The 15,739-nt window shown below is 42.6% G+C and overlaps 2 protein-coding genes across 6 annotated transcripts in view; one reads left to right on the top strand and one right to left on the bottom strand.

The window, feature by feature from the left end:
• SIRT5 (sirtuin 5) overlaps nt 1-15,406 on the bottom strand; it is a 38,144-nt gene extending 22,738 nt beyond the window's left edge. For 2 of the 5 annotated variants that reach the window (XM_050789325.1, XM_050789330.1), the window contains exons 1-3: nt 14,985-15,152; nt 5,553-5,705; nt 396-529 (exon numbers count right to left, since the gene is read on the bottom strand). In XM_050789325.1, coding sequence (XP_050645282.1) covers nt 396-529; nt 5,553-5,667 — 249 coding nt within the window. In that variant the 5' untranslated portion in view covers nt 5,668-5,705; nt 14,985-15,152. The other 3 variants (XM_050789328.1, XM_050789326.1, XM_050789329.1) reach the window with 3 other exon arrangements.
• Nucleotides 7,453-7,867, top strand: LOC126953727 (translation machinery-associated protein 7-like). Its single transcript, XM_050789343.1, has one exon. The coding sequence runs from the start codon at nt 7,490-7,492 to the stop codon at nt 7,682-7,684; it is 195 nt and encodes a 64-aa protein (XP_050645300.1). The 5' UTR covers nt 7,453-7,489; the 3' UTR covers nt 7,685-7,867.
• Nucleotides 15,407-15,739: the final 333 nt, after the last annotated feature.

Here is a 15,739-nt window from a genome sequence, read left to right as displayed (position 1 = left end):
GAATATCAAATCCTAACCCTTCAATAATCAACATTAGTTTTAACATGAAAAGTTCACAGAAACTCTGTGTCATACTTAAGTTCAATAACTTTAGAAAAGTAATGAATGATGCTAACCAAAGTTTTCTGATTTAACTTTAACACAATTATTAGGAGAAACTGTTATCTGAATAAATGCAATCCATACATATCTAGAAAGGAAAGTGGCAGCCTTGCTTAAATTTTGAACTTAATCATAGGAAATTTGTGTTTATGCCAAAAATCAATGAGACAATAGGGTCACAGTTAACTTAAAAACATTTCCCCGGGGTTTCAGGGATAGGAACAGGATTTGAGTCAAACTCTGTTACGGTTTCATTCGACAGAAGCTTTTCATGTTCTGGAAACATTACAAACCTGGGCTTGCCATTTTCTCCAGTAACCTCCAGCTCCTCTGAAAGTCGGAACACCACTTTCCGCACTAACACCTGCGCCTGAGATGATGACTATGTGCTTTGCTTTTGCAAAACACTTCCGAAAATCTGCCATACCTAAACAGAGTAAAATCTTTATCAATCCGGTGTACCATTTAGACATTTGTATCCCATATCAATTGTCTGTATCTTGAAACTTGACCCAGTGTGAAGTTATACTTTAAGATAAACAAACATCTTTCCTGTACCATGAAAACACCATCCCATGTGACCTGCTGGGTGAGTGTACAGTGTTTTAAAGAAGCAGGGGCTTTGGGCACACACAGCTGGCTCTGCACCGCAGCTATGCCTCCCAACCAAATGTATGATCTTATGCACATTATGTACCTTTCTCTGTCCTCACTTTCCTTGGCTCTTTGAGGTGCACAGTAATGCCTTTCCTAGAGCAGGCATATTACGAAGATTAAAAAAGCCTAGTGCGAAGGAATCCATCTTCCTTCACAAAAGTAAAAACAAGCCTGTATGTTTGTGTGGGTGCTGAGTTGAGGCCCACTGGACCCCAAAGCCTACCCTTCCTCCCCAAGTTCACCTTCCCTTTGCGGATCGTGCTAATTTCAGCTTCCCTCAGCACAGCGACTGAAGGTGAGGGCAAGGACACATGGCCTTCTCCTTGACAACTCAAATAAGAGCCAAACTTTTCAACAGGACACTGCCAGAGACTTGGGGTAGCAAAGGGAACTGAAGACAGAGAATAACACGAGACGAAGTAATTGTGGACACAGACCATGGCTCGCCCTCCCGTCCTGCAATTCCAGGCAGTTCTCCTGCCTGAACACAGACCCACAGGGACAGCAGCTATGGTGGTGAGGGCTCCCTGCACCCCAAGTGCTATGCCAAGCACTTTACATGGATCACAAGGTAGGAGTTTTTCCCCTGAAACAAATGTCCTCATTCTAGGACAACAAGCAGGAGCCAGACTTGGAACTCATGATGGGGTCTCCTGGGCAGCAGAAACTGGGAAAGGGAGGTCGGCTGGGGACACAGCTTGTCTCCCCTTCTCTCCTAGGCGCTACAGCTCTGCAGGCCCTCGTAAGGTCAGCAGCGTGGCCCTGGAAAGCCAGAATTAAGGGGTATAACACTGAACATAGTCTGCCAGGAGGAGAAGAGAGAGCCCCTTTTCTGCCCTCCCCCTGGAGAAGCAAATGCTGCACCTCACTGCCCACTGCAGGCCTAAGACACTGAATGAAGCCAGGAATGCCCCACCCTGGATATGGAGATCTTTCAAGGATGACCAACCTGTATTAAAGCACTAAGGATTCCAGCAAATGTGGAACTGAATTCCTCAGCTCACTAAGCAAGCTTCCTGACCTTCCTCTCTTGAAGGAATGGCAACCAAGGCTAACCCTTGGATGGAATGAATGAGGGGAGGCTAACCCTCCCCTGAGAGATGGAACCGGGGACAGGCAGGAAGCAGGCAAGGAAGAAACATAGTGAGATGGGGGCTCAGAGATAGTGAGCTTGAATATTAAAGGGAATGTGGCCTCATTTTGTATCCCAGCTGTAAGGAGCATCCTACTGGCTTCTCATGTATGGCTGACTCCCTCTAAGCAGGGAAGGGACTTCCTCATCCTCATAAGCCCAGAGCCACACACTACGCCCAGTCTAGGATAGAGACTATCAATAAAGGCTCAACCCCTCCTCCCCTTCCTTTCCTCTCTTCCCTGCCATGGACTCCTGATAAAAATAAACTCAGAAGAAGAGTAGGCTTTTTCCTCTCTGGCTCTATTCATGTTTTGGCAGCACAACGCTGAGAGAAATTAAGACGGTCACAATGGAACAGAACAGAGTCCTCAGAAATAACACCACCCATCTACAAACATCTGATCTTTGATAAACCTGACAAAAACAAGCAAGGGGGAAAAGATTCCCTATTTAATAAAGGGTGCTGGGAAAACCGGCTAGCCATATGTAGAAAGTTGAAACTGGGTCCCTTCCTTACACCTTATACAAAAATTAACTCAAGATGAAGTAAAGACTTAAATGTTAGACCTAAAACCATAAAAATCCTAGAAGAAAACCTAGGCAGTACCATTCAGGACATAGGCATGGGCAAAGACTTCATGACTAAAACACCAAAAGCAATGGCAACAAAAGCCAAAAATAAACAAATGGGATCGAATTAAACTAAAGAGCTTCTGCACAGCAAAAGAAACTACCATCAGAGTGAACAGGCAACCTACAGAATGGGAGGAAATTTTTGCAATCTACCCATCTGACAAAGCACTAATATCCAGAATCTACAGAGAACTTAACCAAATATACAAGAAAAAAACACCCCATCTAAAAGTAGGCAAAGGATATGAACAGACACTTCTCAAAAGAAGACATTTATGCAGCCAACAGACACATGAAAAAATGCTCATCATCACTGGTCATCAGAGAAAGGCAAATCAAAACCACAATGAGATGCCATCTCACACCAGTTAGAACGGCGATCATTAAAAAGTCAGGAAACAACAGATGCTGGAGAGGATGTGGAGAAATAGGAATGCTTTTATACTGTTGGTGGGACTGTAAACTAGTTCAACCATTGTGGAAGACAGTGTGGCGATTCCTTAAGGATCTAGAACGAGAAATATCATTTGACCCAGCCATCCCATTACTGGGTATATACCCAAAGGATTATAAACCATGCTACTATAAAGACACATACACATGTATGTTTATTGTGGCACTAGTCACAATAGCAAAGACTTGGAATCAACCCAAATGTCCATCAGTGACAGACTGGATTAAGAAAATGTGGTACATATACACCTGGAATACTATGCAGCCATAAAAAAGGATGAGTTCGTGTCCTTTACAGAGACATGGATGAAGCTGGAAACCATCATTCTCAGCAAATTATCACAAGGACAGAAAACCAAACACCACATGTTCTCACTTATAAGTGGGAATTGAACAATGAGAACACATGGACACAGGGTGGGTAACATCACACACTGGGGCCTGTCTGGGGGTGGTGGGCTTGGGGAGGGATAGCATTAGGAGAAATACCTAATGTAAATGACAAGTTGATGGGTGCAGCAAACCAACATGGCACTTGTATACCTATGTAACAAATCTGCACGTTGTACACATGTACCCTAGAACTTAAATTATAATAAAAAATAAATAATAAAAAAGTTTAAAAAATAAAAAAAAAAGGAATAACAAAAGGCAGTCACAACACGCCATTCTTGTGAGGTGCACCGAACCCAACTACACCCCCAATCACACTAAAGCTCTGCCTGAACTCACATCCCTTCCAGAGATAGGCTGCTCTCTATCAGCAGATAGATAAGGCCTACTGCAGGCAGACTAACGTTCTCCAAACAGGAAGCATTTGGAAAAATTACAAACATGATCTGGGTGGATTCCAGTTTCTAACCTGATGTAATTTCTTGAAAGAACAAGATGCTTAATAAAAAGCGTGCACATAGTTTTCTAGGAACTATCTGTATGAATCCTGGGCTCAACCCATAGGAACATCCTTAAGGACTTCAGAGTCTACCCCTAAAACTCCCTCCAGCTCCAAAGGTCTTTCCTATCCCAAATGGAAACTGTCATCCTCCTGATGAATATATTTCTAGATCAGAGTGACTTCTATTAAGGTACTCCTTAAAGCAACTTTTAGAAACATATTTAAAAAGTCAATGTATATTTGGTTTTTAGGAAACAGGATGTAAAACATAGTAATGTTAATGTGGTGTGAAATCTTAAAAAAGAAAAAAAAAAGGCCAGGCATGGTGGCTCATGCCTCTAATCCCAGCACTTTGGGAGGCTGAGGTGGGCAGATCACCTGAGACCAGCTTTGCCAACATGGTGAAACCCCATCTCTACTAAAGATACAAAAATTAGCCTGGCATGGTGGTGGGCACCTGTAATCCCAGCTACTCTGGAGGCTCAGGCAGGAGAATCACTTGAATCTAGGATATGGAGGTTGCAGTGAGCCAAGAACGTGCCACTGCACCCCAGCCTGAGCAGCACAGCAAGACTCCATCTCCAAAAAAAAAAAAAAAAAAAAAGACAGACATTTCCCAATGGTTAAAGGAAAACACGCCAGCATGTTTTGTGGTTCCAACGTCAGCGGCCCACTTTTAACCAAGGTCAGGCACACACTTCTAAATCCCGCCACAGACTCTAGCAGCCTGCTCTGCACGCTGGGAACACCAAGGGGTGGCACAGTTGAGTGGAACTGTGTTCTTTGGGTTCCTTTCCATTCCTGGGGCAAAATGGAAGCAGGAGTTATTATTCCTGAACAGAAGAATTATCCAAAAGTTGAAAATGAAGCAAAAAGAATTCAGCTTGGCCTTTCAGTTTCATTCTGAAGCACTGTTACACAGGCCCACCTAAGAGTCACTGAATTATAAACACTTGTTAGAATTTATATTCACTATAGACTAAGGGCCCAGATAGGTTAATCTGTAGGTTTTTGCCACATAGAGCTACAAAGTATTTCTGTCCAGGAGAAAATTTAACCTCATACTGTCCTGTAGGACAATACCAGTTTTCCTCCCCTGCAGAGAGATAAGGATTTTAAAGTACAAAACATGTGTAAAAAGCTTAAATGCAAATATTCTGGCAGAAGCAACAAAATGTCCTAGATGGACTTGAGTATAAGGATATGGGCTCTTAAGGTGCCACAGAAGGGGTTACCTAAAAGGGAAGAGGACAGGCCGAGCGCGGTGGCTCATGACTGTAATCCCAGCACTTTGGGAGGCCGAGGCAGGCAGATTACAAGGTCAAGAGATCGAGCCCATCCTGGCCAACATGGTGAAACCCCGTTTCTACTAAAAATACAAAAATTAGCTGGGTGTGGTGGCACGCGCCTGTAGACCCAGCTACTCGGGAGGTTGAGGCAAGAGAATCGCTTGAACCCAGGAGGCGGAGGTTGCAGTGAGCCGAGATCGCGCCACTGCACTCCAGCCTGACGACAGAGCAAGACTCTGTGTCAAAAAAAAAAAAAGAAGAGGACAGAGTGGCTTTCTCCAAAACCTTGTCCAATACCTAATTTGATAGAGACATCCCCCTCAAAGTGTAGGACTTTCAGGTACTTCACATTTGGCTGCAGGTGAGGCAATGGGTAAGAATGACTTACTTGAACTTGGCCGAGCCATTTTCAGGCAAATCTGGTTTCGTGTGGAGGCTGGAGGCTTCAGGCCACAATATAGCTGGGAAATCAATCGACTTGGGACAATCTGGAGAGGTCGCATCAGGGTTGTTTGTTGGTAGTTCTAATGCTTGAGGTGGCCTTTAGAAAAATCACAAAAACAAATATTGTAGAGGCAATCAGCAAATAGTTTTATATATGGAAATATTTATAAATATATATATTTTCTATATTATAGAAACACATCATGTATATTATATTATACACACATGCACACATACACGAACGTCCTTTAAAAAATCTTTAGTAACAGATCATCCTCTAAACTGGCTGTTTTCCATTTGTATTCTCAAGTGTTCCTAGAAGTACAGAGGTGCCTTGGAGCAGTGCTTCTCAAAGTATGTTCCCTAGACTAGCAGCGTCGCCATCACCTGAAATCTTGTTAGAAATGCAGCCTCTGGTTCCTCAGCCTCAGATCTACTGAATCAGAAACTCTGGGGGTGGACCCCATCATCTATTTCCAGGTGATTCTAGTAACTACTCAAGTTTGAGGACCACTAAAATGCACGAGAAAGGGTTAGATGTGAGAATTCATTTGAAAACTTGCTGCTTTTCAAAAGGTATGAAGCCAGGTGCAGTGGCTCACGCCTATAATCCCACCACTTTGGGAGGCCGAGGTGGGTGGATCACCTGAGGTCAGGAGTTAGAGACCAGCCTGACCAACATGGTGAAACCTTGTCTCTACTAAATACAAAATATTAGCTGAGAGTGGTGGTGCATGCCTGTAATCCCTGCTACTCGGGAAACTGAGGCAGGAGAACTGCTTGAACCCCAGAGGCAGAGGTTGCAGTGAGCTGAGACTGTACCATTGCACTTCAGCGTGGGCAACAAGAGTGAAAACTCCATCTCAAAAAAAAAAAAAAAAAGTATGAAAACCACCACTAGTCTCTCAACTTGTGGTCAAAGTACAGTTTCTTTCTTTTATTTCAGACAGGGTCTCGCTCCGTCACCCAGGCTGGAGTGCAGTGGTGTGCAGTGGCGTGATCACGGCCCACCACAGCCTTGACTTCCTGGGCTCCAGTGATCCTTCCACCCCAACCTCCCCAGTAGCTGGGACAACAGGCACCCGCCACCACGCCCGGCTAATTTTTGTATTTTTGGTAGAGACAGGGTTTCACCATGTTGGCCAGGCCGGTCTTCATCTCCTGAGCTCAAGCCATACACCCACCTAGGCCTCCCAAAGTGCTGGGATTACAAGCATGAGCCACCGCACCCAGCCCAAAGTACAGTTTCTATGAGAATGTAATTTCTAACTGAGAACTAAACTCTGAAGGGAAGAAGTGTACGGTGACAATAGTATTAAGATGACACTGTGTCAAAGAAACTCGTGGATCTTAAGGCACATTCAGTAAATCTTTGTCTATACCTGAGGAATGTTATAAAAGGAAAACAAACACAGAGAAACACAACATTTGGAACAATGACACTGATTATCCAACAAAACTGTGGGGGCAGAAAACATAACAGTGGTTGGCAGAAAGGGGAGGAGTGAATAAAAAGTGGCATGCTGGAATTTTTTTTTTGGTGGGAGGCAATGGTATTGTTATATATCTTGATTACGGTGTTAGTTACATGATTGTATCTGTCAAAACTCATAGAACTCAATACTAACAAAGGGTTAATTTTACTAGACACAAATTTTACTTAAAAATAATGAGTGTAGCGCTTCAGTTTTAGGAAATGAGTTCAGGGGATGAGCTGCACAACAATGTGGTTGTACTGAACTGTACCCTTAATAATGGTTAGAATGCTACATTGTGTTACATGTGTTTTACCACAATTGTATTTTGTAAGAGAAAGGCAAGGGGATAAAAGAATATACCTCAACTCCGGTGGTAGGGTCTGGGGAAGGGGCAGCAGGCGCCATGTCCGGCCATGAAGGTGGCATGAAGAAGCCACTGAAACAGCCCAACAAGCAGGCCAAGGAGATGGACGAGGAAGATAAGGCTTTCAAGCAGAAGCAAAAAGAGGAGCAGAAGAAAGTCGAGGAGCTCAAAGCAAAGGCCGTGGGGAAGGGGCCCTTGGCCACAGGTGGAATTAAGAAATCTGGCAAAAAGTAAGCTGTTCCTTGTGCCTGAGGAGATGGTGACCCTTTATTGCATCCGTATTTAAACATCTGTATTCCCTGCCATAACATCGTTTGCCACCTATAGCTGGAATTAAGTGTTGTCTTCGGGCTGTTGTACATTTAAGAAGAAACTTTTGTAAAAAAAAAAAAAAAAAAAAAAAAAAAAAAAAAAAGAATATACTTTAACTTTCTTGCATTTGCTGTTTAAAAAAAAAAGAATTCACAAAAAATTAGTAAAAAGAATTGAGTACAGGGTGGGAAACGCTATGTAAGGAGATTAGAACTGAGCAAGGATTTTCAATATACGTGTTTATATATTGTTTGGATTGTCAATGCCTTCCAGTCCAAGGAACACACTTGTACTCTCGAGCAAGTTGCAAGAGACAGAACACGCCATGAAGTACTGCAGCATCTGTTAGGAACCTGGAATGGATTGATCAGAGGATTTGGGCTTGTGTTGGATCATGTTGGGGAGAGGTTCACGGAAGTGGGGCTTTGTTCTGGATTGGATGCTGTAATGGATCTCATCTAAAAGGTGGAAGGAATGAAGTGAGGCTAAAGCTGTGAGTGGCCAAGAAGCAGGAGTCCCTCACGTTAGCGGCATGGGAGGATGTTTTGTCATTTTTGTGGTTTCAACAGTGTTCTAGTTTCTGCCCGCTCTGACGGGATTACTGAGTGGCCTTGTTCTTTCTTGTCTTGGCCCATCGTGGTCAGAGTGGCCCTGTCTGATACTGATGCTCTGTGACATGGTTTATGTTCAATAGAACACCAAGGCCTATCAGACAGTGCCAGGCCCAAGACTAGAAGCAAACCAAATGTCCATCAAATTTATAAATGGGTAAACAAAGTGTGGTTTATCCATGCCATGAAGACTCTTCAGCCATAAGAAGAACAAACTGCTAATACATTCAACAGCATGAATGAATCTTTAAAAGTGTTATGCAATAATAACTCTATAGTAGGAAACCTGGCCGCTACCACCTTAACCAAGTGATCAAAGTTAACATCACCAGTAATAAGACATGGCGACTCCACCTACCTCCTCATATGATGCAATGAGAAGGGCAAAGCATCACCTGTGTGGCATTCATGACTGCAATTTAGTTATAAGAAAACACCAAACTCAAGCTGAGGGACGTTCTACACACTCTACAGCAAAACTGGCCAATACTCTTCAGAAAAGTATCGAAGTTTTGAAAGATAAGAACTGGAGAACTCTCCCAAGTCCTAATGAGACATGACAAGTAAATGCTACATGGGATCCTCAGTTGGATTCAAGATCTGAAAAGGGACATTTGTAGGACAAATGGCGAAATTTGAATGAAGCCTGTAAATCAGTTACTAGTACTGTATATGTAAATGTCTAGGTGTAATACTTGTCCTGGTTTAGATCATTACACTCTAGTTAGGTAAGATGTGGACATTAGAGGAAATTGGGTAAATGGTATATGAGAACTCTGTGTACCATTTTTGCAACATTTCTGTAAGCCTAAAATTATTTCAAAATAAAATTGCTTAACAACAAGAAAAAAAAGGGCCAGCCATGGTGGCTCACACCTGTAGTTCCAGGACTTTGGGAGGTTCAGGCAGGAGGATCACTTGAGCCCAGAGTTCGAGACCAGCCTGGGCAACAAAGTGAGACCCTGTCTCAACAAAAGAGTAGCCGGCATGGCAGTGCATGTCTATGGTCCCAGCTACTCATGAGGCTGAGGTAGGAGGATCACTTGAGCCCAGAAGGTTTGAGGCTGCAGTGAGCCATGATCGTGCCACTGTACTCCCTACCTGGGTGAGTGAGACCCTTTCAAAGAAAGGAGAGAAGGCCAGAGCAAGAAGCAAGAGTGAGGGAGAAACAGAGAAAGAGAAAAAGAGAGGAAGAAACAGAGGGAGAGGGAAAGAGAGAGAGAGAAAAGCATTATGCTAAGTGAAAGAAGCCAGATATAAAAGGCTACATAGTTCTGAGACCATTTGTAAGACATTTTGAAAAGGCAAAACTGTTGGTACAGAAATCACATCAGTGGTTTCCAGGGACAGGGGTCGGGGAGTGAAGGGGAGCAGAGAAATTTTTAGAGCAATGGAAAATTCTACTATATTTTTGTGATTTTTTTCAACACTCATAGAATTGTATAATAAAAAGGGTGAATTTTATAGTGTCTAAGGAGTAATATGATAAATCTCACCTGCAAATAAGCAAGCAAGTCAACACGTTTTCAATGTATCCTGTCTCTTCTGCAATCAAAAAGACTGCAGAAGAAGATTGACACTGAAAAGAGAACAGGTTAGAGAAACATGGTGTAGTGTCTCCAGAACAACCTCAGGGGACAGGGCTGTCTGGCTGCCTAAAGTCATTTCTGCAGGGAAGGCAGGCAGACTGGCTGCTAGAGGGAAGTGAACAGACTCATGGGCCCCAGCAGCTACTCTGGTGAGCAGCTCCGAGACTCAGTGACAATGGTGACATCCAACCAACATGAATATCACCCCAGTGCTTGATTTAAAAAAAGCTTGGGGAAAATGGATTGCCATGACCTTCAACTAGCATGGGCATGATAAACTTTTAACAAACTTCAATTTACCTGGAAAACTCAGTAAGGAACAAATGAGGTGTTACTATAGTTTGTGGGTTTTTTGTTAAAATCTGGAAAAACTTAAATATATACAAAAATAAACAGTGCAGTATAGGGAACCCTTATATTCTCATCACCCAGCTTCAGTAATTAGGGGCATGAAGTTTTAAAAATATCGTTACAGATGACAATTATTAAACTTGCATGTCTTGAAAAGTGTGAAGATTAAAACTCTGAGTACTGCCTAACCGTAACTAAAAGCTTCTTATACGCTGTGTGAAGTTACTTAGGCTATCATCTTGAGCTTAATACATATCTTTAATTATTTCTCCCAAAGATGAATATGGTTGTCTCCACTGCTGCTTTCTAATATATTTGAATCTGGAGATAACAATATAATACAGACTTCTAATTTGATCCAGAAAATTATTTTCTTCTTCTGTAGGTTTTTTTATTTTAAATATTAGAAAACATTTCCACTTACTGTAAAAGAATTTTAAAAAACTACTGAATAAACTGTCATATTTTTTATCAGGCATGAAGATAGGATTGTAAGTCATTAAGAATTTAAAAGAAATTAAGAACAATGATGCCTGGAATTATTCCCAAGATCATAAATGTTCATAACATAAAACTATTTTCTTAGTCTTTATTTGTGACTACAAAGTATTTTAAGACTAGACTAAAAGTCTAAATACATTTTAGTATTTGCTACTAAATAGTCTTTTAAGATACTACTACAAAGTCTTTATTGAAAACATCCTTTGTGCCAACATGTATCTGCTTTTCTAGGGGGTCAGGGCAGGCAGTGGTTCTAGTTTCCACAAGGTTACAACCCTGTTCAAATTTAGAAGCAATGTCAGAAGGGTGCCAGGGCATCACTGTAAGAGTTAGAGGAGAGGGGACTCAGGTTATCCAGCCCACTAGCCTCAGGGGTGAAAACTACCCTGGGTGAAGACTCCTGCCTTGATTTTATCTTCCAGGTGGGAAAAGAGGCCTTAGGGGAGGAAATAAACTCATTGATCAGTCATTGGGAGCTTTCTGGGTGCTAGGCAGGTTCTTATAAACTGACATTAATCCAAGTAATGTCATTTAATGATGCCTTTTCATGAAATCTGCAACTCGCCTAACAGATTTTTTTTAAAAGCCTGTATGTTCTCTGTGAAAAAGGGGGACACCCTACCAATTCTAAAAGACAGAAGTGAAATATTATATCAGAAATTTGAGAGAAAAAAATTTACAGAAAACTCAGGACCTGACGGCTTCACTGATGACCTGAATTCTACCAAATATTTAAAGAAGAACTAATACCAATTCTTTTCAAACTCTTCTAAAAAACTAAAGAGAAGGAAATACTTCTAAACTCATTTTAGGAGGCCAGTATTACCCTGATACCAAGGACGTTACAAGAAGAAAAACTACAGACCAACATCTCAGATGAACACAGACGAAAAATCCTCAACAAAATACTAACAAACTGAATTCACTGACACATTAAAAGCATCATTCATCATGATTAAGTGAGATTTATCCCTGGAATGCAAAGATGGCTCAACATACACAAATCAATTAACGAGATATACCATATTAACAAAATGGAGGACAAAAACTGTATCATCACCTCAACAGATGCAGTAAAAGCATGTGACAAAATTCAACATCCTTTCATAATAAAAACTCTCAATAAAATAAATGCAGAAAGAAAGTACTGTGACACAGTAAGACCAAATATGACAAACTCACAGCTAAATCATACTCAACAGTAAAAAGTTGAATGCTTTTCCTCTAAGATCAGGAACAAGACAATGATGTTCACTCTCACAATGTCTATTCAGTGTAGTACTAGATGTCCTAGCCAGAGCAATTATGCAAGGAAAGGAAGTAAGAGTCACCCAAATAGGAAGGGAAGAATTTTTCTATATATAAGTTTTCTACATATAAGATAGTTATCTGTATAAAATATAGATATATAAGATGTATATAAGATATACAGAGAGATATATAGAGATATATAAAATATATAATATACAGAGACATAGATGTATAAGATATATGAGATTTCTATATATAAGACCATGTTATCAGCATGATCCCTGTTTGATGATAATATGATTTTATATACAGAATACCCTAAAGATCCAACCAAAAAAAACTGTTAGAACTAATAAACAAATTCAGGGAAGTTGCAGGATACAAAATCAACATATAAAAATCAGTGGTGTTTCTATACACTAACAACAAACTATATGAAAAAGAAAATAATAAAACAATTTCATTTATAATAGCATTAAAAAAAAAACTTTAGGTAAATTTAACCAAAGAGGTATAAGACCTGTACACTGAAAACCATAAAACATTGATGTGAGAAAAGAGACACAAATAAACGTAAAGGTATCCCATGTTCATGGATTAGAAAAATTAATGGTTGTTAAAATGTCCATACTACCCAAAGCAATCTACAGATTCAATGTAATCTCTAGCAAAATTCCAATATTTTTCACAGAAATAGAAAAAACAATCCTAAAGTTCATATGGAATTGCAAAAGACCCTAAATAGCCAAAGCAGTCTTGAGCAAAAGGAACAAAGCCAAAGACATCACACTCCCTAATCTCAAAATATATTATAGGACTATAGTAATCAAAACTGCATGGCACTGGCATAAAAATGGGCACATCAACCAATGGAATAGGATAGAAAGCCCAGAAATAAGCCCAAGTATTTACAGTCAATTGATTTTTGACAAAGGTGCTAAGAACACACAATGGGGAAAGGAAAGTCTCTTTAATAAATAGTATCAGGAAAACTGAATATCCACATGCTGGATAACAAAATTGAATCCTTATTTCACACCATATACAAAAATCAACTCAAAATAGATTAAAGTCTCAAACGTAAGACCTGAAACTGTAAAACTAATAGAAGACAACATAGGTGAAAACTTCGTAATAGTTTGGGCAATCATTTCTTGGATAGGACCCCAAAAGCAACAAAAGCAAAAATAGACACGTGGGATTGCATTAAACTAAAAAGCCTCTGCACAGCAAAGAAAATAATTAACAGAGTAAAGAGACAATCCGCAGACTGGGAGAAAATATTTGCAAACCATGCATCTGATAAGGGGCTCATATCTAAAATATATAAGAAACTCAATAGCATAACAAAACGAATAACCCAGTTAAAAAATGGACAAAGGACCTGAACAGGTATTCCTCAAAAGAAGACATATGAATGGTCAACAAATACATGAAAAAATGCTCAACATCGCTAATCACCAGGGAAATGCAAGTTAAATCACACTGAGCTACCACCTCACGCGTGTTAGAATGGCTATTATAAAAAAGATGAAAGACAACAAGTGTTGTCCAGAACGTGGAGAAAAGGGAACCCTGGTACACTGTTGGTGGAATGTAAATTAGTACAGCCATTTTGGAAAACAGTATGGAGGCTCCTCAAAAATCTAAAAATAGAATTACCATATGACCCAGAAATCCTACTTCTGGGTATATATACAAAGGAATTGAAATCAGTATGTTGAAGAGATATCTGCATTCCTGTGTTCTTTTCAGCATTATTCACAATAACCAAGATACAGAAGCAACTAAGTGTCTATCAACTGAGGACGGGATAAAGAAAATGTGGCACATATATACAATGGAATACTATACAGTCTTAAAACGGAAGGCAATTCTGTCATTTGCAACAACGTGGATGAACCTGGAGGGCATTAGGCCAAGTAAAATTAGCCAGGCAGAGAAGGACAAATAGCATATGATCTCACTTATATACTTGGGGTCTAATAAAGTTGAACTCATAGAAGCAGAGTAGAATGATGGTTACCAGGGGCCTGGGGGAGGGCAGATGGGGAAGGGAGGGATGTTGGTCAAAGGATACAAAGTTTTAGTTAGATAAGAGGACTAAGTTTTAGCGATCTACTGCACAGCATCGTGACCACGGTTGATGACGTATTGTATATTTCCAGGAGAGTAGATTTTCACCACAAAAAATAAGTAGGTGAGGTGATGGATATGTCAATTAGCTTGATTTAATCTTTCTACAAATGTATACGTATATCAAAACACTACATTGTACCCTATATATAAATTTGTCAATATTAAATATATAAATATATATTTACATATTTATATAAAACATAATACATGCTAAGTATAATGCAATGAACTGCAAAAAGTTGTACAGCCTCCGAATAAATACTTTTTGAACGCCTATGAGCTAAATAAATGCAATACATCAGTCCCAGGTGTCTCTACTAGGGGGCCCCACTCCCGCCCGTTCCATCATCTGCTTTCCTCAAGGTCGTCTCCACCCTCCTATCTGCTGACAGCCGGCCTCTGACCCAGTTCATCACTTTCCCGGGTTTCCGGGCGCCACCCCCTTCAGGTTTTCCTCCTACTCCTCCAGCCCTGCCTCTCTGGATCTCCCATCTTCCCAGCGCTCCAGACTGCATGCGGCCTCCCCGCCCCCTGGGTCCAAGAGGCAGCTTCCACTCCACGCGGGCAAGCCTGAGCTCCAGAGCCGTCCTCAAGCCTCCTCCTCCCGAAGCACTGGGGCACCATCCTCCCGGCTGCTACTCGGGCCCAGGGACTAGGCCCTGAGCCTTCCCTTCTCGTACGCCCCATAGCCAAGCTGCTCAGCAGATCCCGACGGCTCGACCTTCAAACTACGTCCGGAATCCCACCCCTCTCCACGCCCACTGCCTCCACCCCGGCCACCTTCCTCGGTCATCCTGGCTGCCGCAGTGACCAGGGTGACCTTTCTGAAAAGGGAGGCTCTGTTCGGAGCCCTCGTGGAGCTCCCCAGCACAGCGGCCTCGCAGGCCCACCCGCTCGGGTGGGATTACTTTCCAACTCCGTTTCCTGCCCCCTCCCTGATCTCCAGCCGCAACGACCCCACGCAGAGCCCGGATGACCTTGGGCCCCGCACGTGCTGCCGGCCCGCTAAGAGCTCGGGGTCCCCCTGGAGCGCGCCTTCCAGGCTTTCTCCTAGAGGCGCTGTGTCCTGACCGCGCACCCGACCTGAGGCACGGCTCACCTGGGGCAGCTCGCGCCCCCGAAGACAGTCTCCCACGCCCCGCCCCCCGGGGTGCCTCCCTCCCAGCTCTCCGTACCCACCCACCATCCCCCACATCCCCTCCTCCAACCGCTACCCAATCACCAGCCCAGGACCGCAGGGCAGAGGCCGGGCTGCGCATGCGCACCGCGGACCAGCGCTACCTCCGCCCGCCAGCCCGCGGCCGGCCCTGGGCTGTGCGCGCAACCCCGGGAGAGCAATGCGCGGTCGGGACCCAGTAGCTGGAGCCAGAGCCGGAGAGGCCTCGGAGACCCGGGCCCGGCGCGGGCAAGGACGCACCTGCAGGAGGCGGGCGCGGCGGCTGGAGAGGAGGCCGCGGGGCGGAGCGGCTCAGCGTTCTGCTCGGCTGCAGCGGCCCCTGCCGGAGACCCGGGCGCCGGGGTTGTCTTTATAATTG

This window comes from Macaca thibetana, chromosome 4, assembly GCF_024542745.1.
Source record: "Macaca thibetana thibetana isolate TM-01 chromosome 4, ASM2454274v1, whole genome shotgun sequence".
NCBI classification, from domain to species: domain Eukaryota; kingdom Metazoa; phylum Chordata; class Mammalia; order Primates; family Cercopithecidae; genus Macaca; species Macaca thibetana.
The sequence above is the reverse complement of the archived record's forward strand: the minus strand, read 5'-3'. Positions and strand labels throughout refer to the sequence as shown.